At 43.0% G+C, this 24,946-nt stretch overlaps 1 protein-coding gene across 1 annotated transcript in view; it reads right to left on the minus strand.

Annotated features, from left to right (window-relative positions):
- Window positions 1–24,946, minus strand: part of tex264a (testis expressed 264, ER-phagy receptor a) — a 70,717-nt gene that overhangs the window by 42,477 nt on the left and 3,294 nt on the right. The window contains exon 2 of the mRNA XM_041954206.1: window positions 15,621–15,842. Coding sequence (XP_041810140.1) covers window positions 15,621–15,842 — 222 coding nt within the window. The remainder of the gene's footprint in view (window positions 1–15,620; window positions 15,843–24,946) is intronic.

The following is a 24,946-nucleotide window of genomic DNA, read 5'->3' on the forward strand; positions in this document are numbered from 1 at the left end:
GTGAGAATGTGGCAAACAGCTGAAAATTATGTCTATCTATATTGTCTATATGTTGTTCAGTCAGACTGTAACACTGCTTACGCTTATGAACTTTTACATAACCTTCATGGAGAAGGTTTGGAGTGACATTTAACTTCAGGTATTTCTTTTTGTTTTATTTTCTTATCCCGTGCTTTATATTCTTTTTGATATCGTTTCCCTGAGGACTTCTATTAATCCTGTTTAAAGCGTGATGACATTTCCTTTCTCATGGAGGTTAAAAGAAGCCGCCTGGGACAGAGACCAGAAGGCCACAGTGGCAGAGACGGTTTTTGACAATTACTTTCACATGAGACAACACAGCATGTACTGCAAGCCTTTCCCCTCTTTGAGCCTCTTTAATTCCCCCTAAGATGCCAGAGCAGCAAGTGGGCAGCGGTGCTGGTGATGAGGAGGTGGCCACGGGATAACACTGATGAGGACAAAAGGAGATGAAAGCTCAGGTTTGATCGTAGGGGATTCATACACTATGTCACTGGGCCCTATTTCATTTGAGATCCGTCTCAGATAAAACAGGACAGCCTTCAAGAAGGTGTGAACAGACACATGGAGCCAGGAAACAGAGACACAGAACACCTTGTCCGTGTTACAGACACCTGCCTACAATCCTGCCGTCAGACCTGAATCCCCTGCTCACTGGTGGTGGGAGGAGAAAATACTCTGGCCCTGCTACCAGGATTCACCCCGAGGACCTCCATACGTATCTGCCGCTCTGAGAGGGAGTCCTTCACTACTGGAAGCACCTTCAGTCTCAAGACATGTCATACTACATTTAGTTTACCACATTTACAGCAAGTGTGTCTCAAATGTTTTCTGTGTGATTGTATTATATGAGCTAATTTCTCCAAAAAAACCAACATATTTGTGTATTAAAAAGTGTGTAAAAAGGTGCAATGAAGGAATCAGCTTCACTACACAGTTCAATACTGTGTCCAGATGTGAGACATTTCCACACTTTCGCATTGTGAAATGTCTACAATGTGGCTGCTGTGTGACTTACTATTCCTCCTCTGTTTATCGTAGCTGAAGGTTCGGCTTCAGAGAGCTCGGTGCTACAGTTTGTAAATCTTTCAGGCTGAGACAATGGAGTCAGAAATAAGACTGTAACATTATTGAATATAACCATGGATCTCGGATATAACAAGGAAGTATCTCCCTGTTATACAGCCCCACCTTCCTGTGAACAAGAACATTTGTGACAAAGCTGTCAACTGCACTCACTTGGTGATAGGAGAGCTTCACTGACGTTACTGTCTCTGACATAACATCTGTGCTGAAGCATCAGTGCTTTGATTACTAAAAGCCATTTAGCTGCAGCCTTAACTACCTCTCAATGGGCCTGAAGCATCTGTTGTGATATGTTTTTTGTTTGATTGCTTTTGTGAGAAGGGCTCGAAAAGTTAGCCACACTCAATATAATATATAAAACACACATTTAATAGATAAAACACTCCCAGCTTCATAAAAGTGTTAAAAATGTACTATACATACACAAAAGATAAACGCTGGCTGTTTGCAAATTAGTGTGCATTCTTCAGAATTGTAAATTAGCATGATTTGTATGCCGGCTGTACACGATGGATAAGCATGGAGAGCCACGAGACAGACAAACAGCAAATGATGAGAGACCTCCACATTACAAAAACAGAAGGCAGATAGATTCCCATTAAGATACTTAGTTGGCATCCCCCTTGTTAATCCGCCATCCCCCCTCTCCATCTCAGAGGGGTCAGTAAGTTGAATATGCTATATGCCTAATTTATCTGACTCATTGATCCTTTAGCTGACTGAGGTTTGTGCAAGTTAGAATCAATCACCCTGACTTGGGCTGGCCGATAAAATGATCTCGATATGGTATTGAGATACAATCAATAACGATGACAAGCTTTCGACACTTTTACTCAGTATGGATAGATCTAACAGACCATCACACAGCAGTTTCTGGTTTGCATGTCAAAGCACACGCTCATTTCCTACCGCACAGTGGTGGTACTTCAAAGTCGATGTGAACATGGATGTCCTCTGGAAAAGAGCAAAAATAATGAGGGAATGGAGGGACACAAAAGTGACTTTTTTGTATCCCTGCCTGAGCCCTCTGTCGCGGTTTGCATGAGGGCAGGCTGAGCTCCTCACACACAGACAGTGGACAGCTGCATAACCTCAGAGCAGAGCCCACAGCCGAGGGAATGAAACAGACTTTAGGATATATTTTACTGGAGTCAACAACGACGACGCTTATTATTATTATCCGTAAGTGCAGCAAAAGGGAACAAGTATGATCAATTCAATCAAACACCTGTTGAACAAGGAGAACACACACTTGCAGAAATGTGAGTCTTCAGCCACTGTGCCTGCAGCAACTTGCCGCCCCCTCTTAATCCACACTTGGTTTGCATTTGGCCATGTTTGCATTGTTTAGTGTTCACTTATGTAGTTCTATTCTTTTATGTTAATAAAGTTTATGTTATATTATATTATTAAGTATATTATAAAGTTTAACTAATCAGCCCTATGATTTCTTCAGCCTCCAGTCATTTTGAGGATACATGATCAAATTATACATTGTGATAAAAATTCATTTTTACCAACCATGGCTGTGAAAAACCAGCAGCCTGACTGTGCTGTGTGTTGATAAATCCATGGCGCTGTCCGTGGTTCTGAAGTGGCAGACAGATCTGTAAATGCTCCTTTTTCTCTCGCCTTTCAGTCAGTTTCTATCAGGAATATTCTCTAATCTGTATACTATATATATATATATATATATATATAACACTCAATTCTCTACCACACTGTAGCCTATATACTCTTGAGAGTAGTGTCACTTCCATGATCAAAGTGACAAGTTGCAACGTGCGGTCGTGGAAGAGCAAGAGGATCATAGAGAACACAGTGCTGCATGTAGTATTCCTGTAATATTCCTACAATATTCCTATGAACAGTCAGTATCATATGTGCTGCTGAAAATGCATCCCCAGACCAAACCACCTGTGTAACAAAATATTTTAGGGGAGACGTGACAACAGATATAGTTTTTCCTACAGATGTTTGGGTTAGCAGTGAGGGTCACCTACTGAAAATACTGCATATCGAGGTATGGCATATCAATGTGGTCATTACACAAAAACCAATATATTCAGAGAACTAGCATTATATCAGTGACTTTTCTGTACTTTCATAAATACATGCGCAGCATAAATTATGGGGATCATAAAGAACTTTGTGTGTGTGTGTGTACATATAGATGCACATACACACACACACAATTATAGCAATGACCTCTGATGTAAAGCATGTTGTATGTTTAACAGACAGTAAATGCAAAATAAAGGAGACAAGAACCACAGCGTCACTGCTGAACAAGTTGAGTTTAAACAGCATTTAGCACAGTGTTAACAGATTATTACCATTTTTGCAAGATAAACACAGCATACCCCATCTCCCCCAAAAATATCACTCCTTTCTCTTGCTCTTGGTACAGAAGTGCCCAAAGGCCAGCGCGTCTCTGTGTGGCTACTTTACATAAGCTCAGCGTCACAGTGTGCAACCACTGGAAAACAAACAAACTCACGAACACACAGAGAACGAGGTCTGCAGCATAACGACGGCTATAAAATCAAGAGACAAAGAAAGCTATACTTGTGACGCATTTTTAGGATATGCCAACAGCTGATCTCTTTTGACACCTCTGCTCCTGCATCTCCACAGCCACTGGGTTGCGGAATAGCTGCCGTATGCTCCACCCAGAGGGGTCTTTCTCACTAATCTGGCATCTATTTAATATTTGCTCACCCACAGTGGCAAGGCACCGTGGCCTTTTCACTGCAGGACAGCCAGAGAGGCAGAATGACTGACTGATAGAGGGGGACTGGCTTCATGTGGTCCGTAGGACAATATGCTCCTGACCTAGGGGTCGCGGCTTCGTGTGAGGTGGAGATCAAGGTTCGACCATCAATTGTGGGCAAATATAGAGACCTTTGATTGAAGTGAGAATCGCGGCTGTGGAGAGAATTTAAAATACTGGGAGGCAGATTTCATCCTCTGCTTGCCAACGGAGCTACGTGGGCTTGCTTGGTTATACTGGGATGATACAGGAGCCTCTACAACAACATGATGCCACAGACAACGTAAACACAACAGTGTGCAAATACCAATACAGACACCAACAGAGACTATTTACCCATTAACTTTTTTATTTGGCATTAGACTTGCATGCACTTATGGTTGCCCATCAATAAACACTTTAAGGCTTTCATCTTCAAAGTTGAGGTGGATGCTGAATGTAACTGCTCACTCAGGCCAGGTTTTTTGGCTAAAAGGTATGTGTGTTCTTACAATGGCAGCGGGAGTTATTTAACATCTCTTAACATACTAGCACAGAGTTGTGCTTCTTAAGCAGTTCAGACACACTGTGCTGCTGAGTCAAAGTGTTGCATTATGATTACCGGCGTAGAAAGAATTTGCATAATACTATATTATACATGGTGTCAGACCTGTTAGTGACCACAACCCCAGAAAGAGACCTGAATGCAAATTCAACTTGACCAACCTTGGATCCCTGCTCGTATAAGTGAACAGTGGTATAATGAGAGTAGATCTTATATCAGGCCAAAACATTAAAGCCCAAAGAGATCGGAACCCAAGTCCTGTACTTAAGTACAAATTTGAGGTACTTTATACTCCAGTACATTACACATTACGCTATGACAGCTTCAGTTCCTAGTACTTTTCGAATTACAGTTGTCCAGTGAAAACCATGTATCTCTGGTAAACTGTATAGGGCCAAGTGTTCCTTTATGGGTTGAGAAAACTCCCCTACTTCTTAAGGTAAATAAACTATTTAAAACCCCTTTTGGATTAGCCGGAAAATACCAATTACTAATACTAAAGGTGACTTTTTAGAGATACATGCTTCTTACAGGACAGCGATGTTGCAAACATAGGATGATCTGATAGAATGTGATGCATTGCTATAGATTAAACTACCCAACAGTATATAAAGTTAAATTAAGGCAACTTCTACAGTAGTAAAATGCACCTACATCAATAATATCCATCCAAAAACATCATAAATAATAGCCCAGTAAAACACTGAGAGGGAAATTACTGTAGAATAGGTACCTCTACTTTTAACACTTAAAGTAAATTTAGCTAATAATATTAACATACTTTTAGTAAAGTGAGGTTTTTCACAATGTGATATAACTACTTTACTTTACTACTTAAGTAAAGCATCTGAATACTTCTTCCACCACTGGTCCAGCCTCAATGTTTAGTTCAGAGAACAGCTCAGCCTGGGGTGCAACAAAGGATTAAAGTTATAAACTAAAAACACAAAATCCAAGCTTACTGGTAGCTGAATTAAAGATATAATTTCACTGGATACATGACATTTTAATAGCCCTTAACCAACTGTCTGTGGCCAACTTTGATAACATCAGGAACCTTCCAACAATCCAAAACAAAAAGAAAATAAACCAATACAGAAATCAATATAGTAATTTAGAAATAACAGAGGCAACTCCATGTACAAATAATTGAAGAATGATGAAAGAATATGCTCCATCCAGTATGAAGCAGCTGGCTTCGGGACGTAAAGAGGACATTGCTGCTCTTCTTTAATCATCTATGTCTCCTCGCTCTGCTCTTTGAGATGTCCACAGAGCAGCCTGCCATGTTTAAGCTGGGTGCACTACCTCCACTCAGGATGATGATGCAAAGATAAGATTAATCTTCATAAACCCACTCTCCCACAGTCTGCTACTTCAAGACAGACTTAGGCTCAGCCCAAAGCTCCTACGGAGAATTGCTTCTTAAAGGCCATGAACTTCTTTTTAAAGGCCAAGATGTCCTTGTCGACTTAGCTGGATGCAATCAAGTCAATAAACCTCACTGAGCTATCTGATAAACAAGCTACTTGACACACACAGACACGATTCTGTGAGAACATGTGTTTGCAGTGAGGGTAATAATGCTTCCAAACAGGGACTGTCCAGCCAGATGGGCCATGACCAGGCACCCTGTGATTGCACGACACCTCTGCCATCCAAACTCCTGTTTTTAAATCTCCCACTGCCTCGGTCTCACACTCAATCTGCCCTTCTCCACACTGATGAAAGAGGGCAGGGCCACACATTCAAGCTGACCATTATTAGCTGCCTGTAGCAGATCAGAGCAGCTCAGAATGACAAGGAGAGTACTGACTATCAAGGAAACATTACATGTTATGTATTTATTCATCACAGCAGTGGTTGAAAAGAACATTTAAAAGTTAGCAGAATTTCGAGGACATGCTAAACCATTCATATGCACAGAATAACTGTATGCGGTTTTGTATAAAAAAAACAAACAAACAACACAAATAGATCATGCTTTAGTGACAATATTGCCATAGCAACCTCTATTCATATGTCAACGCAGAAGGGGCTGAGTGGGTCAGAAAACTGAGAGGCCGTTTTAACCCTCTGCTTAACGGTCACACAGCAGAGAAGAAAGACAAAACAAAACCACACAGGTCACAAATACAACGGTGGAAACACTACCTGTCAGAGTGCACTCACAAGAAAGAGTCTAATTGGCAGCATGGTGCGTGATGCCCAGCTGGAGATTCAGAGCGAAGAGTATCCCAGAGCTGGAGGAAAGCAGGAATCGATAAGAACACCGCAAACACTTCTGCCTGCTATCAGCCTCACTTACTGCATCACTGGATTGTCACTAAGAATAGGAGCCTCAGAGCAACGTTACATGTCTGCCAGAATGATTAAAGCCTGGGACTGCTTAAATGTTTACACCGTGGTCTTTAAAGGTGCAGATCAATTAAATACTTTGAAAGAAACTACTGCTATTAGAGGAACAGTTTGGCATTTTTGGAAGAATGCTTATTTGGTTTCTTGATGAGAGTCAGATAAGAAGATAAATAGCACTGCCATGTTGGTACACTACACATGAGACCACAGCCAGCTGTTTAACAAGAAGACTAGATTGAAACCAGGTATATGGCTGGACCGTGTACGGTCAGTGGCGTGTCTATTATGTGAATTCCTGGTAGGGGTGGGGGGCATATTGTTTCGTCACTGTTGTTACGTTCTGCCACAATGTGGATTTTGCAATAGCATCATTACTGTGATAAATGTTTCAGCATATATGAAAGTTTATGATGGTTTTTGAAATGAAAAACAAGCATATTAGGGGACCAGATTAGAAAAGTCCAGTGGCGGAGGGATATTCAGATTATTGGTGTGGTACATGGGTAAGCATACTTTGTTTCCACCACTGCAGAAGGCCAAATTGCGCTTCCATCATCATATGCATAAAATCTGACATGCAGCTGACTGATTCTCAATCAGAGAAGGAAACGGATGCGACAAATTTTCTTCGACCTCAGAATGTTTGGCAGTAGGTGAAGTTTAGATGTAACCCAGGACAAGGCTGTGGATGAAAAGCAGACAATAACTGAATATTAGAGCTGCAGCAGTGCTCAGAGAGTCTGGCACAGCAAACAGGATAGCGGGCATTATATGAAAATCTGGGAAGAGCCCAGTGTGTACACATGGCTTCAGCACATCATAGCCCACTCTTTATAGGAAATAAAGAGAGAAAAGTGATGAAACTGTCGTCAGCGTCATTGGTGTCTAAATATAGCCATGTGCATCTAGAGCCAAGTGTTTCCTCCACAGACTGTCAACTGGCAGAATGAAGGGATAACAAGGCATATTAATGGCAAACACACAGTATGAGGAATGGCAGGTCAGAGGCTGCCTCCACCTCAGGACTGCTGCTTTCTTTTATTATAAGGTTATTATTATTGAGAGCCCTCAAGAAACACGGAGTGTTAAGCAATAAAAATGTAACGGAGGGAACAATGCTGTTGGAATGACAGCATTAATAATGAAGGAGACTTATCTGCTCTCACCACAGCCTGCATTGTAAAGCACACAGACACAAACACACAAAGAGCAGACAGGAATGAGCCTCCTCCAACTCACATTTTCGCCAAGCACCCAAGCAATCAGTCACAGGGACACACGCTCGCTCACAAACTCACACGTCGCTTATTGACACGCACTTTGCTTTTCTGCGCTTTGATGCCATCGCAGCCACAACCCCTGCCATTCTGCACCATCCCACGCAGAAAAAGCTGAACAGAGAGCAGTTAAAGGAGTCTGCACCCTGAGCCTAGGAGGCATTAAAGATGTAGAATCCTGCCACGCCTTCCCCCCTGCCTCCATTTCCCTTTGGGCTGGTTTCAACTTCTCATAGCCTAACAAAAGGAGGTGGGAGGGTCCGTGTAGACCCGTGTAAAATCTCATCATGGCTGATGATACTGCAGACAACAGTGCTGCATTTGGATGCTGTGGTCTACTGGTAGAAAGCGTAGGAGAAAGGAAATGTCATTTAAAGGGATAATTAGTTTTAGAAAAAATTATTATGTCAAGCACTTTTTTTTGCTCTTTTTAAATTTGTCAGCTTGCAGTTTGAAGGCGCCTTTTTGATCCTACAGATATCCGTAAGTGAGCTAAGGTGAACTTCAACTTGCATGCAGAGATAAAACAAGGCATCGGCAGGTTTTTCCTCTAAAATATTTTACTGCAAGGATCAACCTGGGTATCTGCACTCAAATGCATCGCCCTCTCTCCACGTGTCAAAATATTACCTGTTAACTGTCTCTTGTTAAGCCCCCTCTGTGCAGCTGAGAACAACCAGCATCCATCCAAAATAATTAGGGAAAGAAAGCCTATTAGCATATTGCATTATCGTGTGCTTCGTACAGTGAGTCAGGTGGGAAAGGCAGGACAAAAAGTAAGAAAACGCCACCTCTGAACGATGCCTCAAAAGAGTCCTGAATAGATAATCAGACGCCCTTGTACCCATACACACAGAGAGCCTTTAGGAAGCCATACTATCTATGAGCCTAGGTGTGTGTGTGTGTGTGCGTGTGTGCGTGCGCGTGGTGTCAATATGCTACAGAACAAAGCCAAAACTGAGTTGCTATCTGCTTAACAATTCATTCCTCACGTTGGTACCTGAACTCAGCTCTGTCAGCTAGAACAGAAAAAGAGCTGTAATATAAGGCTTGGTATTCAGAAACGCTAGGCTGTGAAGCAGTGAGTGGGAGGACTCCTTTACCTGGCTTTGAGAGGAAAATAATTGGCTTTACAACCATGTAACATGATTTAGGGTTATTATTAATAAATGGTCTGTGTGTGTGCATGCTTCTGCCGATGTGTGCTCAGTAGAGACAGAGACGCAGAGAGACAAAACTGCGCTACAATGGGTGGTGGAAGCGCAGTTGTTATACAGGAGTGTCCTAATTCCCCATTCACAATCCTGCTGGTTGACTGACAGACAGCATATAGTTTGTGAGCTGCACACACTTGGTACAAGACGCAAAGACTGACATAAAGACAGGCACACAAAGAAGACGCAACTTACTAAAAATAAAGTTTTCTAGAAACCGAGAGTGACTGTAAAGGAGAATACAAACAATACACCTCCGTAGTTCAAAATCCAGTTTGCTAACAGTGCAGAAAAAGTGACGGAGCAGACATTTATATTCAGCCGCAGAAGCATCTAACCAGAGGGAAGGGCATCTCAGTTGTTGTTTACACGGTGGATACACCTGAAATCAGCGCAGTTCCACTGGCTAACCCCTAATCAGGCCATTGCATGAAATATAGATGCTGTGGACAAGCAAAACAAATTCTCTATATTTAATTCAACAAATAATAACATCAAAGAAAATGGAGAAGAGTGGCTGGTGAATAAACCATGAGCGGAATGGAGGTGAGGAATCAACGCTGTGCAGTGGTGGAGCATGAAGGTGCCACTAACTAAAAAGGAGAAAACAGAGACGGGAGTCGCCTCCACTTTGCCAGCAAGTAACACCAAAACTCTCAGCCTCAGCGCAGTGGGAGATACATGCCGGTAATACAGATTTCTGTCTTGATTTATTGTGATTTTACAGGTGATAAAATAGACTGCGTAAGCTAGGCACACTGCGTGTTAGAGTTTAACAGGTATTCCACTGCTTTTGTTGCATAAAAAAGTAATAAAGCTTTTAGAGCATGTTCGCTAAGAGGAGGAATTTTCTCTCCCGCCACCTGCTCGTCACTGCCTGGAATACCTCTGGAAGGTGGAGGTGAAGACCTGCTGGACACGAGCCGCAGCCAAATGTTCACAGTTCACCTGTAGTTCACCTGTAGTTCACCAGTAACGCATGTTTGGTTTTACCGGGTCTGTCCGGCTGCTTCCTCCTCTGTCGCCCAATCCAACTCTTTGATGGTAGATCTATTTAGACAGTCCATCTTAAGCCACTTAACTTAAACGTTAGATGAATCCCACTGGATGCAAAAAAAAAAGAAAAGAAAAAGAAAAGAAAGTGCAACACCACATCCTCCCCTTCTTACCCTCTCTGTGGCCATGTTAATGCTCAAACTTGACCAAGTAGTAAATAAATAAATAAGCAAATGACTGCGGAGACATGAGGCACATTCAAATATTAGAGAATCCCTCAAGTCCTTGCTTATCGATTTGTGTGCCTTAAAAAAAACTGAAGAACACACAGTACAGACCTCCACCAAGGCCAATAGTTCACTCTTCTAAGAAATGCACTTCTGCAAGCACAACCACTACATACAATATGTCTGGATAATATAGTTGCAAAACTATTAGAATTTCATATTTGGGTGTATAATTAGTTGCATGATGTGTATTTAAGTTTCCATAGCTACACCTTAGCTTGAGAAAAAGGCATTGTTACAGTTGTGTCTGTTCTCCCATGAAACCACTGTCCCTGAGTGCTGCATAACGGCTGCTTCCTGTATGAAGTTTGAGAAACTGCATGTGTTGGCTACCCTGCAGGATTACTGGTACCGTCAGGATTGTGATATTGAGTCATTGTATTTCTACAAATGTTTTGGAACTATCAAACTTTACTACCATCTAGTGGAATTTAAGATGCATGGCATTTATTCGACCAAGGCCAAACGTTTATTTCGCAATGTTAACAAAAGTGAAAAATTATCATTCCGATCCCCTCGGTGGAGGTTGAATGAATAAGGCTCAAACTCCTCATTAGGTCGCACTTAGTGTGTCTTGACAGTTGTCCTGTTGTATATCTGAACATGGTGTTGGTTATGGATGCCAGTTGGGTGCAGATAGGGCAGGCTTTTAATCCTATAAGCTGCACTTCATGTAGCATTTAAGCACCCAAAGCAGGACTATAGAGCCTCCGCTCTCCAAGACCCCACCAAGAGACTCCATGAAGGCTCCAAACTGCTGTTCAGCACATAAGCATTAAAAGTCTCACATTATCAGCTTCACCTGCTGCACAACTGGCAACGCAACAAACCCACACACCTAATACTGTGTGTGGTGGGGCCATATGGTGATATTATAAATTCAGGCCGAGCTCTAAACAATATTCTTGTTATTTATCATTGTGACAGTGCTAAACTGCTTGGACTTCCTTTCTCGATGCTAAGTGGAAAAAAAGAGAATATTGTGCTTAAATGCTGATACAGCGTTAAGTTTTTTTCAGTTCTGCATTTGTGAGCTGAAACTGTGACTGTGTTGTCAGCACTGCTTGTGATTCCTCCTACTCCATACGTAACATGTTTCTTCTATAAACACAATGTGAGCAACTATACGGAACAACAATAGATAATTTAAATCCAAATGATGCAAACCCAAGATATTGTAGATGGCTTAGAGATACGTTCTGATTGTTGTGAGACCTGCAAGGCAAGTGTGAGTATGTGAGTATAGAGGGAAACGAGGGACAAAATAATAATGCTTTATGATGCTTTAAGCTTGATTCAGATAAATGGATTACTGAATGGACGGCAGCTATCGGCTTCTCGTCATGTTTCTGCTCACAGGAACTGTTTTGTTTGACGCAGCCACCAAAATAACACCACAATAACTGTTCTCTTTCATTCTTTGGATCCTGAAAAGGTGCTTTCACAAAGATCAAACAGGGTTTGACCAAATCCTTTAACATAGTGTGACAGCTACTTCTTTATCTGCTCACTTTTCCATCCTTCACCATCGGTCTTTTTAAGTGGGAGATGATGCGATCCGAAGCATCCTGTGGTCATACCCACTCGCTCACTTGCTGCCATTTAGGCTGACATGAATGTACAGCTGCTGAGCTGAAATACCAAGATCTCAGACACCCTGACACCACAAATCCACGGATACCTTGTGATTATTACCAGCACATTAAAAACATCAGGATTAAACACAGTCAACACCTACTTCCGATCTTTTAAGCAGCACTTATACCAACTTGTGTATGTGTGAGTATGTGTGAGTGTGTGTGTGTGTGTGTGTGTGTGTGTGTGTGTGTGTGTGTATTAGCTCATGTGTTGTGCATGGCAGAGATAAGGCAAGGTAAGCTGGTGTGGAGATGGCACTGTTGGACCGGAGAGAAAGCGTTCAACTGAAAAAGGGCAGTTATGCACTTAACCTGCTCTCTGGTGACTGAAGCACCGTAGAGGCCGGGAGGTGTGCCCGAGTCTCTGAGAAAACACTTTGAGGCTGAAGGCTGGGCACAGGGCCAGAAGTAAGCCCACCTCACAAGTCTGGGCACCCTTGTTTTCAGCTGCAGTATTTAAAAAGCTCTGATTAACCTACTGTGTGCTACGTGCCCAGCACCAAACGACCCTCAAAGTTAGCAACTAGCTGGTGAACGAAGTGGAGTAAAAGGCAGCTACCACCAGATATTTCCTCGTTGCACTGCCACCAAGTGCAGGTTTTCAAGTTCCATTTCTCTGTACACAGATCCGCATAAACTTGTCAGTAGATTGAGAAAAATCTCCAGTACGTCACACAAGCGTTTCCCTCCTTTCAAAGTCCTTCATACTACAAACCCACTCCATTAATCATACATACAGTATATAGGCACACAGTTCTAGCACATTCACATACCACCCTCTAACCAAGCCCCTCTAAACCATGCTCCATTATTCATTAGCCTCGCTGTAGCTGGTATGCATAGTGCACTTGCCACTCCACAACTCAAACTGGATGTTAGTGTGTTATTAGCCCATCTACTGTATAAGAGCAGCTCCTTAACGACCCGTCACAGCACTCAGGTCAAGTGATGGGCTGCGACAAGCACGTCTGCCTTATGGCATACAAGTGTGAGGGAGTTAAAAGTGATGCTTTCACTACAGTGACATGGGCTAGCTTGACAAGCAGAGCTGCATGCTCACAAAAGATGCACAGTGACACTGGCCACGATTACGTAACCGCGCTATAGCCTAAAAGGGAATACTACTTAATTTTAACACGGAAGGATGCTATTCCTATGCCTTCAGACCGTTTAGTCTGTGTCAGTGCACATGTTAGAGTTTGTCCTGCCCTCTGATGTCGGGTGTTACCGTATGCATGGTGCCGCAGAGACCAAACTGCAAAAAAGATGAGAAAGCTGGTAAATGTTAAGCTGAGCAGGCAGTGGTTTTTTAAAAGGTCCAGATTGTGGGATTCAGGGGGATCTATTGGCAGAAATGGAATATAATGTTCAGAATTATGTTTTCATTAGTGTATAATCACCTGAAAATATGGATTGTTGTGTTTTGTTACCTTAGAATGAGCTCTTTATATCTACAGAGGGAACTGGTCCCTTCCACAGAGTCTGCCATGATCCACTGTTGTGTTTCTACAGTATGCCAGAAGGAACAAACCAAACATTGTCTCTAAAGAGAGCATTTCGCATTTTTAGCGGCCACTGTAGGAGATGGTGTGGCAAGGGTACTCAGCTGGTTGCAGTCTGCAACCTCACCACTAGATGCCGCTAAATCTTACACACTGGAGCTTTAAGGGTTAGAATTGGTAGACCAGGACTGATATCACTACTACAACTTAAATGTGTACTATTGAAAACTTGCACATTGTTAAAAAGCATAAAGTCAGTTTCACAGTCATTCTCACTAGAGCAGCTGTAGCTGTGTACTGCAAAACATCACACATTAGAACTGGATTTTAGTTTACTGTTCCAATGCAGCCAGAGTTCAATTCCTGGCTGCAGCTCTTCCAGTTCACCCAGGCAGTAACAACAACTACTGTTAGCGTTTGCTGGGTGGGCAGTCAGAGGGGGATCATTTCCCTGTCACTGTACTAGTAACTCCTACAGGTTAGTCCAGCTGCCTGGCTGCACAGGGGGTGATATATGGGTTAAATGCCCTGGTGTAAGCTGGTGTATCAGATACATGGCAGTCTACAATCACACAGACTGTGGTATATGGAGAAGTAGCCAATCCAAAGTAGGAGGCAAAAGACATTGTTGATATTCTTTCCCTTGCTCATCCCAAATTATATATTCTACAGCTGTAGTGTTTTTTGAACAAAAAGAACACATTGCAAAATCCAAATTTTGTCATCAGTGCCAAGAATTTCAGCTACCAATGAAAAAAGAAGAAAAAACTCTGGGACAAGGCCAGGATGAAAGTCAACAATACAACTGAGACCTTTCAGAAATGGTCTGCCTACGACACACATGCTATCTTTAGCGTAGCTTTGATATGCTGGCACAGCTGAATACAGCCAATAACGGTGCCATCGGCAGAGTCCTTGCCCCTTTACTTTCCTGTGTGCGTCACAACACAACAACAGATGGAGGACTCAACACAGTAAAGCACGACTCCAATGGCATAATGGCACCATCACATGCTGATAAGCATTGGGTTCGTGCAGGCAATTCAAATACTGCAGTTTATTGGTAACATACAAAAAGGTTTCCAAAACGAGAGGAACGGCAATGAATTTCAGGACTCAAATGAGTCACCTCCCGCCATCGTACAGTTTTGTGCTCTCCGTCTTCCACTATGATGAATATGAGAAAGGAAAGTTTGTTCCACCCACAGAAGGTGAATATGGGAACACATAATGCCTCGTTTTCTGAGTGGCAACTGGGAACTTTTTACCTCCTGTGAAGAGACAGAAGCTTAAATAAACAGATGGACAGGCTTGCAAGCACGCATGTGCATGCACTCACATACAAGCACACGTGGAGCATTATTCATGCAGTGGGATGCCCCTAAATGAATCCATGTGGGTAAATGTCATCAGTAAATGTCAATAGCTTTTTGAGGCCTGTCCTGAGGACATGCAGCCCAGCATATGGGCCGCAGGACTCAGACGTACCTTCATTCCCTACTACTTCATCTATTCTTAATCTACTTTAAGGACCTCATCTGCTCATGTGATGAATTAAACAACACATGAGTGAGGGTCTTTTGACAAGCAGGAAGCAGAAAAGAGGACAGACAGGATCGCAAGATGATTGCAATTCACTGCGATAAAAGGAAGAGAAAAGAAGACTCCTGTCTTATTTTTTCATGTGTGAGAGGCGAACAAAGGCACAAGCAACGACAATAACAAGAAACATTGCACTGAAAAGTGGAGACAAGCTGTAAACACGGGAGACATGCACACTGTTCAAACCTTTACACCCGTGTTTCTCAGGGATCCTTTTTCAATAAGAGATCAATCCTGACACTATGTGGCCAAAAGAGCCTGAGACAGACTCCAGCGAGTACAGGTACATCCACTTTGTGCTAACAGCGTCATATTATCTGTACCTCGATGTAGGACGCGAGCCTCGGGTAGACCCTGTAAGGTCCCAGCACGTGAGACAGAGGGGTGGTGCAGGGGAAGCTGGTGGTCACAGCGTGGCTCACTTCAGGCAGAGAAAACACCTTGAAGCCAAACTTCTCATACTGCTTCTGCAGCTCTTCATCCGGCTTCTCCTCACCCTCACACAGGACGCTGCCCACCACGTAGCGACATTTCTCTGACGGCCTCTGAGTGGACAGAGAGGGGGAAAGAATGGGTATGTGTCAAACATTTAGAAAGCCACTTAAACCCTCCAGTGAGTCACCTCACACCAGTAGAAACTCATACTTTTTTATACGACCGTCAAACAGCAGGTTGACGGCCACTGTTGGAGGAACAATGTGTTTCTGTAGGACAGATAATTATTAATAACAACAGGTGAGCGGCGTGGTTAATGCTCTAATCAGCACAGAACTGCACACGTGTGGAAGTACAAATAGAAGTTGTTTGATTGAAAGATGTGGAGACATTGCACCTTCATGTAGTCTGCCACGTGTCACCCGACAGAGGGCTGCCAGCTCTGCTAAACTTCCCACAAATAAGGCAGTTCAAACTGTGCCTGTTACTCACTTTTTACACAATGCTTCATGCAAACATCATTAAAAATATTACAAGTTATAACTCTTTCTGTGTTTTCCTGATAACAGACAGAGTTCTTAACTCATTATACTGCGTTTACATCCTCAGTCTGACGTTGGCTGTACTTTAAACCATGTCTGTGGTAGAGAGGGACTGGACTTGAGTCACTAGAGACCATCGTAACTGGACACACTGGACCAGTGTGGCTTACTACTAGTTGCTTACGTTCTCATATCACATCTTAACACTACACCAAAATATGTTTGTGAAAACATTTGAGGCGATATATAGGGAACGCAGCAACCCAATCTTGATTTGTATTTTATCAGCACTGGCAAGTCTGACCGTTTCCTCCATGGCTTGTCAGCACTCGACAACAGTCTTAGCCCCGCCCGTGGCGCTGGTTGGCTCCTCATAAGTGCCCCCTTGGCGCTCACTGGATCATCTATTTTTTAAACGAGAATCCACTGTTTCACGTCACGATGTCAGACTCTGAAGAATCAGTCAACTGAGCGCGATGGAGGGGGTGAATTTAAAGGTCTGGATCCAGACAACAGTTGTGTTTTGCATGAAAAGAATTTGTGGATATCAATTACCAACTTCTCCCAACCATACATAATTGTCCTCCTACCTACTAATATTATAGAAATAAGTCTTCACAATATCAATACTGAGGTATTTGGCCGACAACACTGCAGCATTTGTAGGTTCGGCTTCAGAACCGCACCCCCGGAACTAGCAGGGACTGATCGCGATAACGCTTGAGGAGAGCAGACGGGAGCCGACGTGGAGGTTCTACGTACTTCACTACAAAGCGCCTCTGCCACCATAATAATGTTTCTTAATGTGCCCACATGTCTGCATACAGATGAGAGAGAGACAGCAATCACAATCACTGAGCAAATTGTCAGTCAGAGGAGGATCTGACAGAGATTCTCCCACTCACATCTGTTTGCAGACACTTTGCAGCCTGTCTGTAGAGCTTCAGATGGAGAGTGGGAGCTGCTGTTAAAGGACTAAACTGGCTTTTTTTTTTGCACCTTTTTGTCAGTTTACTAAAAATCACATCAGTACACTTTACACGTTTCTGCCCACCATTTTCTAGGTGTTGCCATGGTAATTTAGAGTATGTGTTTCCGAACTTCTAGACAAGCACGGGTAAAATAAATTGTAATCATTCCATCTGACTTGAGAACGGCCAATAATTTATTGGCAGATCACATATCAGTGCTGTTATGTTGATACAAACAAAATCTTCAGTGTGATAGAATTCCCAGTTCAAGTTTTGTCTCCGCAGTTGTTTTTTTATTCTTTGTTTTTCATTCGGCACTGAGAATTAGGAACCAGTGGCTGTCTGGAAGGCAGGATTAGCGCCCTTCAAAGTTAAAAAAAAAAAAAAGAGAGAGATAGAGTGTATACCATTTGTAGTAAAAGGGATCAAACATACAAGTACCCTGGTATGTTCCTCTAAGACTTGCTGCTGGTTTCTGCTCTGTGGCAGTGGCAGTCTGTGAAGGGCTGGCACTGAGGGGGCACAGATGGGAGCCAGCGACACTCATCTTCATGTCCCTGGCATTCTCGCATAATTATCACATCTCAACGCCACAACCTTCTCTTCTTTTCCATCTCATTTCTCACATTCACGGATATATTTGACTGCATTGTGTTGCTGTTGCACTGCACGGTTCCCACTTTGTTCATACGGCAGCTTTTCTGGCGTAATTCAGCGCAGTTGGTTGCCGGTGAGACTCCCTGGCTGAGATAAATCTATTTGATCACCCCACCCCTAACCCTCATGGCCTCTTCATGTCTGCATCATGTGGTAATAATAATGATTGACAGCGCCTGTTCAGCTTGAGCAGATGATCTTTTCTGTCACCTGACAGACACCCTTGCCACCATGTTAAACAGCGAGTCAGAGAACACAGATCGCCTGTTTTTGACAGGGAATTATTCATTCATGGCAGCATGAGATATAATGCATCTGTTTACAATGAGGCAATGAGTCATTGCAAACACCAACACGGTGGCTGTGTAAGCATTGTCAGAATAATTCATCATAAACACATAATTCTACTAAATCCTCGCAACATATATGGAAGAAATTATATTTTTAAAACATGAGGGTGGAGTTTTAAATAAGATGACAAAAACACATCATTGACTTGATCATCTGACTTTTCTTCTAGTAATTACAACTACTGGACGGATTGCCATAAAAATGTATAAAAAACATCAGGATGAATTAGTATCTCTGTGATGATCCTTTTCATTTTCATCTAGCTCCATCATCAGGTCAAAATTTCAGTGTGACCACTACTTTAAGTCCATGGCTAATTCCCTGCAAAATGAATGACATTATCAGCCTCGAGCTGTACTTGCTTGCTAACACGCTAAACTGAAATGGACATGGTGGGCATTACACCATCTGAACATCATTGCATCACATTGTTATTGTGAGCATGTCAGCATGCTGACATTAGCGTTTAACTCAAAGTACTGCTGTGCCTGAGCCTCACAACTCTGCTAGCATGGCGGTGGACATCTATATTAATCATGACCTGTCAAATGCATGCAAAACACAGTAACACTTTATATTAAGGTACATATATTCACTATTAACTAGCTGCTCATTAGCATGAATATGCATGCTAATAAGAATGACCATATTCTACAATTACTGGGCCTACTAGAGTTTTTCCTCAATAACCTCCTGATTACTGCTTATTGAGAGTAAGGAAATGTACATGTACACTGTACATGAATTGAAACCTTAACAAACCCCAGAATAAGGCATTAATAAGTGCTTTATACAACTTATAAAGAGTTAATATGCTACCAATATGCATGCTAATAAGAAACTAGTTAATGGTGCATAAATATGCCTTAATATAAAGACAAACTGGAAATACAAAACTCTGCATATAGGTAAATCTTGAATTAATAAATACTATAAACTGTTGTTTTAAATCAAATTTAACCTGGAATCATTCATTTGGACAGTGTCATTTTGTAAAACATTAACACAATGTGATCATATCATGCCTATATCAATAATGAATGATTAAATAGACTAATATAACACCTTTGTTTCATGGCCTTTTTTTTTAAACAACTGAATTGCGTTTTATGTGTTCTCATTTAACAGATTTATGTGTAGGGGTTGCTCTGCGTTGCCCTCTTTCTACATGAATGCATCAAACGTATGGGCTGTCAACAAGCCTGCTGTCCACAGCTACTCCACGTCAACGCTGGCGGTCTATGATAAGATGCAACAATAGCTATTCAAACACAGAGGGGATAACAACTGTCCTCCCACAGTCTTGCTTCAGTATCTCACCATCTCGCTATCTCTCATGCTTTCCGCACTGATCGACTGGAGTGTGTTAGCCAAACCAGTAGTTCACTAATGATATCATTCAGGGCTCCAGCTATCATTCACATCCCACACAGTGGCAGGAACAAACAGCAGCCCTGACTGCATCTCATCTCTGCTTCCCCCCAGATAACACACCCCAGAGACTCCAGGCAATTAGGAAAGAGAGGAACACCACTCCATGTACTTGTCTTGTCTTCCCCACCAAAGTTGTTACGTTTGAGTCTAAAAATTCTAACACCGCGAAAAGGTAGAAATTCTCAGATGCTGTCCACGCTGGGCAGCAGCGCTCCAAAAGTCAGCTGCTGCCAAAGCTGGGTTTTGAAAGAGAGCGGGTGACTCCATTTCTCACAGGTAGCTGAGGAAAGCCGACTGGGGCTTTTGATTCGGCCGCGGTGAGAAGCAGAGAGTCAGATAATGGGGAGGCTGTGGAGCTTTTACCTCTTAAACTGAACACTGACATATTACGTTTCTGTGCCGAGCTGCAAAAAAACAAAAAAAAAAAAAAAAAACAACTCAGTTAACAGTGAGTTGTAGACGCCTCTGAAAGCACGCCGAAGCTATCTGCATCTGAATACGTCTCTGCTGAGCTCATGTAAGGGAAACATTCATTTTCTGTATTTCCCTATGCTAAGCGAGCTCATTAAAATGGAGAGAAAAAGACATATACAGCCAACCCATGGCTCACGGGACTCTAAGATGGCTTTCCCTCACAAATGGTGCCATTCCCAGCTCTACCTGAGTCCCCTAAGCCAGGTCTCCAAGGATCTGTTGGGAGAGAAAGTAATTTCAAAAGCAATTCTTTGCTTGAAGCTACAAGGGTCTTTTTTGATGGATGAGGGCTCTCCAACAATAAAAAGGTAAGGCTGACAGAGGTAATTCTTTATTAGCAGCCACGTAATGAGGATTTACTCTCTTCATCTTTCCTCCTCTTGGCACTGCATCTCTTCCCTACTAGCAATCACCACTTGGGTTGCGTTGCTTGGAGCGCTAGCCCCATTTACAATCGGCCATTTGTGAAGCGTGAGCAGGTTAGGGAGGACAGGGACCAACGAGGCAAGCAGCCAACACTCTGGCCTACTGTCACTTAAAGACAGAGACCATAATGAGCATGCCGTACTCCGCCTTACCGAGGGCCATTACTATGCTCATTAAAACACAACTGCCAAACGATTGCAAATGCAAAGCTAAATTAGCAGCGTGGGAGCGATTAACATTGAAAGAGCATAACATCAGCTCTCTTTTTACACAAACCATACAAACAATGTAGAGTCAACATAGCGGCGTTGCTGTGTGAGAGAAAACAAGAACTTCAAATCAATACGTATGTTTCTCTTGCTGTTTATTTTTTTACAGGTTGCCTCATAGCATGAAAGTCATTGAAATAAAAAAAATGCAAGAGAGCGAAACATCAGCCTTGCCCTTCATGCTCTTGCTGGCACACTGACTTTACCATTATGTCAGGCAGGAGTTAAGAGGCTGTGATTGTAGAAGGGTCCTTCGCCGCACTGCAGTCGATAAATCTGCAGATTTGGAGCCTCTCTGGACCTCTACTCCATCTTCACATCAACATCTGCAGTGAAGCCTGACAAGCAGCAAAAACAGCACCCATAAAGAACACACCGTTTTGTGAAGAGCACGTAACAGCCCCCCCAAAAAAACCATCTTTCATCTATAGTCCAACTGCATTGGATAAATGCATCACACAAACAATACACATCGCTGCCTTTGCTGGGGAGCTATATCTTTCTGTTCAGTGGTTCACAGCATCATTTCCTTTCTATATCTGGAACAACGAGACAGATGGTGTTTAGGGAACGTCCATGAACAAGCGGAGAACCTGACACATGGGGAGCAAGAAGAACAGAAGACTACGGGATAAGTAATCTCACCACGAGAGCTGCCTTTCGCCTCAGTGTGTCAGGGCGATAACCTGTCTCAGCTGATTGGAAGCCATCCGCCCCCCCTGCAGGCTGCCGAGGCAGCAGAGACAAAGAGCCACCAGGAAGGGAACTGAAACTAATTGGGCTGCACAGCACTGGGACGGCAGGTACGCTGTGGTGGGGCAGTTTGCAGCTCAATTAATGGAGCAGCAATTGCAGTGATGCAGTTAATGCAAAGTGATTTAGCAAAGGAAGCGGTGAAGTTCATTTTACAATTTGGACACAAAGAAAAACCGACCTGCACATTGACCGATATATGAAGCCACTCGAATATGCCAGAAAATAATGACGACAATTTCAAACTGCAAACATCAATATGTCCTCCTTTGGAACGGGGGGGCTCAAGCACCTAAATCAGATTATACATCCTCTGCAGTGACGAGGCGTGGGCCCCAATGGCCCCTTGAGTCAGGAGCCAGTGGAAATCTATTTTTCTGTCTCTCTCTCTTTCACCAAGTGCAGCCTGGTGCCTTTAGGCTGTGCTCAGACTTAGCTGGTAATTACACATGGCATCCTGGGAGTTCTGGCATGTATAATTACTGGCGAGGATAAGCAGCCTGCTGGAGGCAGGACACAGTTTTCCTTCGCCACAGTTGTTGAGCTGGTTCACCACTCCTTGGCCAGCTGGACACAGTGTGGCACTCCTCCAGCCAGATGTCACAGAGCAGGGAGATAATCTCCTCTAATAGGAGATACGAATCAATTCCTGCCTCCACTCTGCATAGGCTTACTTCCTCCTCGACAAATGTTCAACTCTCTTTCTCCACCTCCTTGCTCTCGGTAAGCTGCTCTGATAAACATTCGCCTGTGTAATCCAATATCCTGCGCATCATAACACAGGGTGAAGAGCCAATACATGTCAAAGGATTGATGGCGCAGAAGATTTAAAGGCATTCTTCACCATCTTGTCTCACAGACTAACGGTAACATGTCAGCCTGTAGTGAAACGTCTTTCTCTCTACGCAATTTGTGAAAATGGATCAAAATGGAATCCTAAAAATACACTCAACAGTTGTGTTGCAGGATAAAAAGCAGCTCCCCGTTTAATAGATTCTGGCTTCCTGCCTTCTGGTTTTGCAGCATCTCACTCACTGCAAAGATGTCCATAAACATTAATGGGGTGCTTTACTATAGGGAGAGCCGGCATGTCCACAATCTTGCATAATATTGACTTGAAGACTTGTGGGACCAGACTTCAGAGTATCAGCATATTTATTTCTCATTTTACATCCACCTTTAAAAGCGGCAACTCCTTGCCAGAAGGCCCCCTTTCATGTTGTTGCTGTCGGCCGACAGACAAGCGGCAGTAAAATGCTAATAAATTTGACTGGGAGAGCGGCGATGCTCGGCGCTCTGATCTGAAATTCCGATTGATGAATTGGAGCACTGCGAGACTCTCAAGGTGAGTCAGACTCCTACCAATTTAGACACCCTCTTCCAAGGCAGTCCCAAGCCTCGCCTCATCTCTCACTGCCACTCCCATATACGTCTACACGACATTTCATTTTCTGCTGCTTGTCACGGGGAGCCGCGAGCGGGTTCGCCTCTGAAGCTAAAGCTAAGTGGGAATTCAGTAGATCAGAGGATGAACCAAACAGCAGCTCTAGTTTAGCCCCGATACAAACACAACATGCTATAAGCGTCAGAGGCAGCTGCGTTTGCTGTGCAGTTCTACCGAGTGTGGACAAACTTTGATCATATCTACTGCAGACAGCATAATGCTGAAATAAACGGTCTATGCACAAACCTACCACTTCTGTTTGGACAACAAACTTACATTTGTTTTTGTGTTTCTTCCTCTCTGGTAGTTCATTTCATGACACACAAACTGGCCTCTGAGCATTCACTGCTGCCCACTCTTATTAATGACTTCTGCTCTGGAGATTACTTGCAGACGGGCAGCCTGCCAGTGGATTTTTTACTCCTTGCCATTCTCTGACACAACAAAGGGCTCCAACCCGGGAATTCAATGATTTAGTTTGTACTTTATCCAGTCTTGGATTTGTTCAATACTCGTGTCAAAGCCCCATTACAGCGGAGCCTGAGGCGACTCTGCCTTGAATTGTTTTGGCGAGTTTTAAGCGCAGCCTCCAATGTTGCGGGTCACTGTCCGGTTGACTTGACCCCTGTGAGGCAAACTGCTAAACTGTTCAATCCCTCGGGCCTCTGTGATAATAAGCGATGACGATTAGAAGTCTATGCAAACACATACATGCATGAATGGACATAGACAGGCAAGAGGCACAAAGAAGAGCAACTCGATTTAGTGCTAATTGGTGTTGCCTTAAGTGCCTCAGCTGAGCGAGGTGAGGTGATGTCAACCCCCCACCTTTACCAGTGCAGACCAGTCAAATCAAACAGTCCACAGCTGCCCAAAGAGCTGTCTGACTACACAAATATACAGTGGATTTAGTCACTAAAACACAGAAGCCTGTTCTTTCCACATGCTATGATTAATTTGATCCGTTGGTGTAGTTAGTTTTGAAAGCTGGTCCTCAGGACAGAGAGTCCTGCTGGCTTTCATCCTAGTCATTAAACATGGGCTGGATTACAACTTGAATGCAGAGTGAATGCAAATGACTGCAATTTGTTGAAAACCAGCTATACTCTGGATCCAGAATCAGGAGTGAAAACCACTGGTTTGATGTCACAGTGACCAATTACAACACAGCCGCTTGTGCTCGTTTGAAATTTTATTTTAAAATGATTAAATTCATTTTTGACTGAATGGATTATAAGAGGCTGAGTCACACTACTTGTGCCATGGTAATAAATTAAGTATAAAGATCAATGTGGTTTTGAGGATGCGCCCACCTCCCACACAACTCAATTTCAATGCTAACACTGCCATCTAGTGGCTGTACTGTACAGTGAGCCATGAGGAATATAGCGCTCAGCAAGGGGTGGACAGCTGCACTGCTGAGGGTACTCACTAAAGCACAATCTTTTCTTAATAAATGCTCAAATACAACTGACTAAGATGCTCCTAACAAACATTTTGAAACATTTAAAAATACTTCTCTGTTTCCTCTAAATATAATAAACAGCAATCTCCATGGTAACCACTTAAAGAAGATCATTCTGGCTATGACTGCATCTCTGAGACCTGAGACCCGGTGTGGTCCAGACTATACAGACACACCATGCATGCGAGATGGCATTAATTAATTACACAATCATTTACAGTGAAATGTAGCTCTTCCAGAGCGACTGCAGAAATACACAGATACGTCCACACACGGAATTTCAAATATTTTCTGACCTGGTGATTTGACTGGTCTGTGCCATCATTACATGTGTTACGGCACACATCTCAAGGGCATGTTAGCATTGTGAAAAGAGTTAGCTGCTGCTTATACTAGATGAAGAGGCCACATTAAGTATTTAGGTCAAG

Source organism: Chelmon rostratus, chromosome 2 (genome assembly GCF_017976325.1).
Source record: "Chelmon rostratus isolate fCheRos1 chromosome 2, fCheRos1.pri, whole genome shotgun sequence".
Lineage (NCBI taxonomy): Eukaryota > Metazoa > Chordata > Actinopteri > Chaetodontiformes > Chaetodontidae > Chelmon > Chelmon rostratus.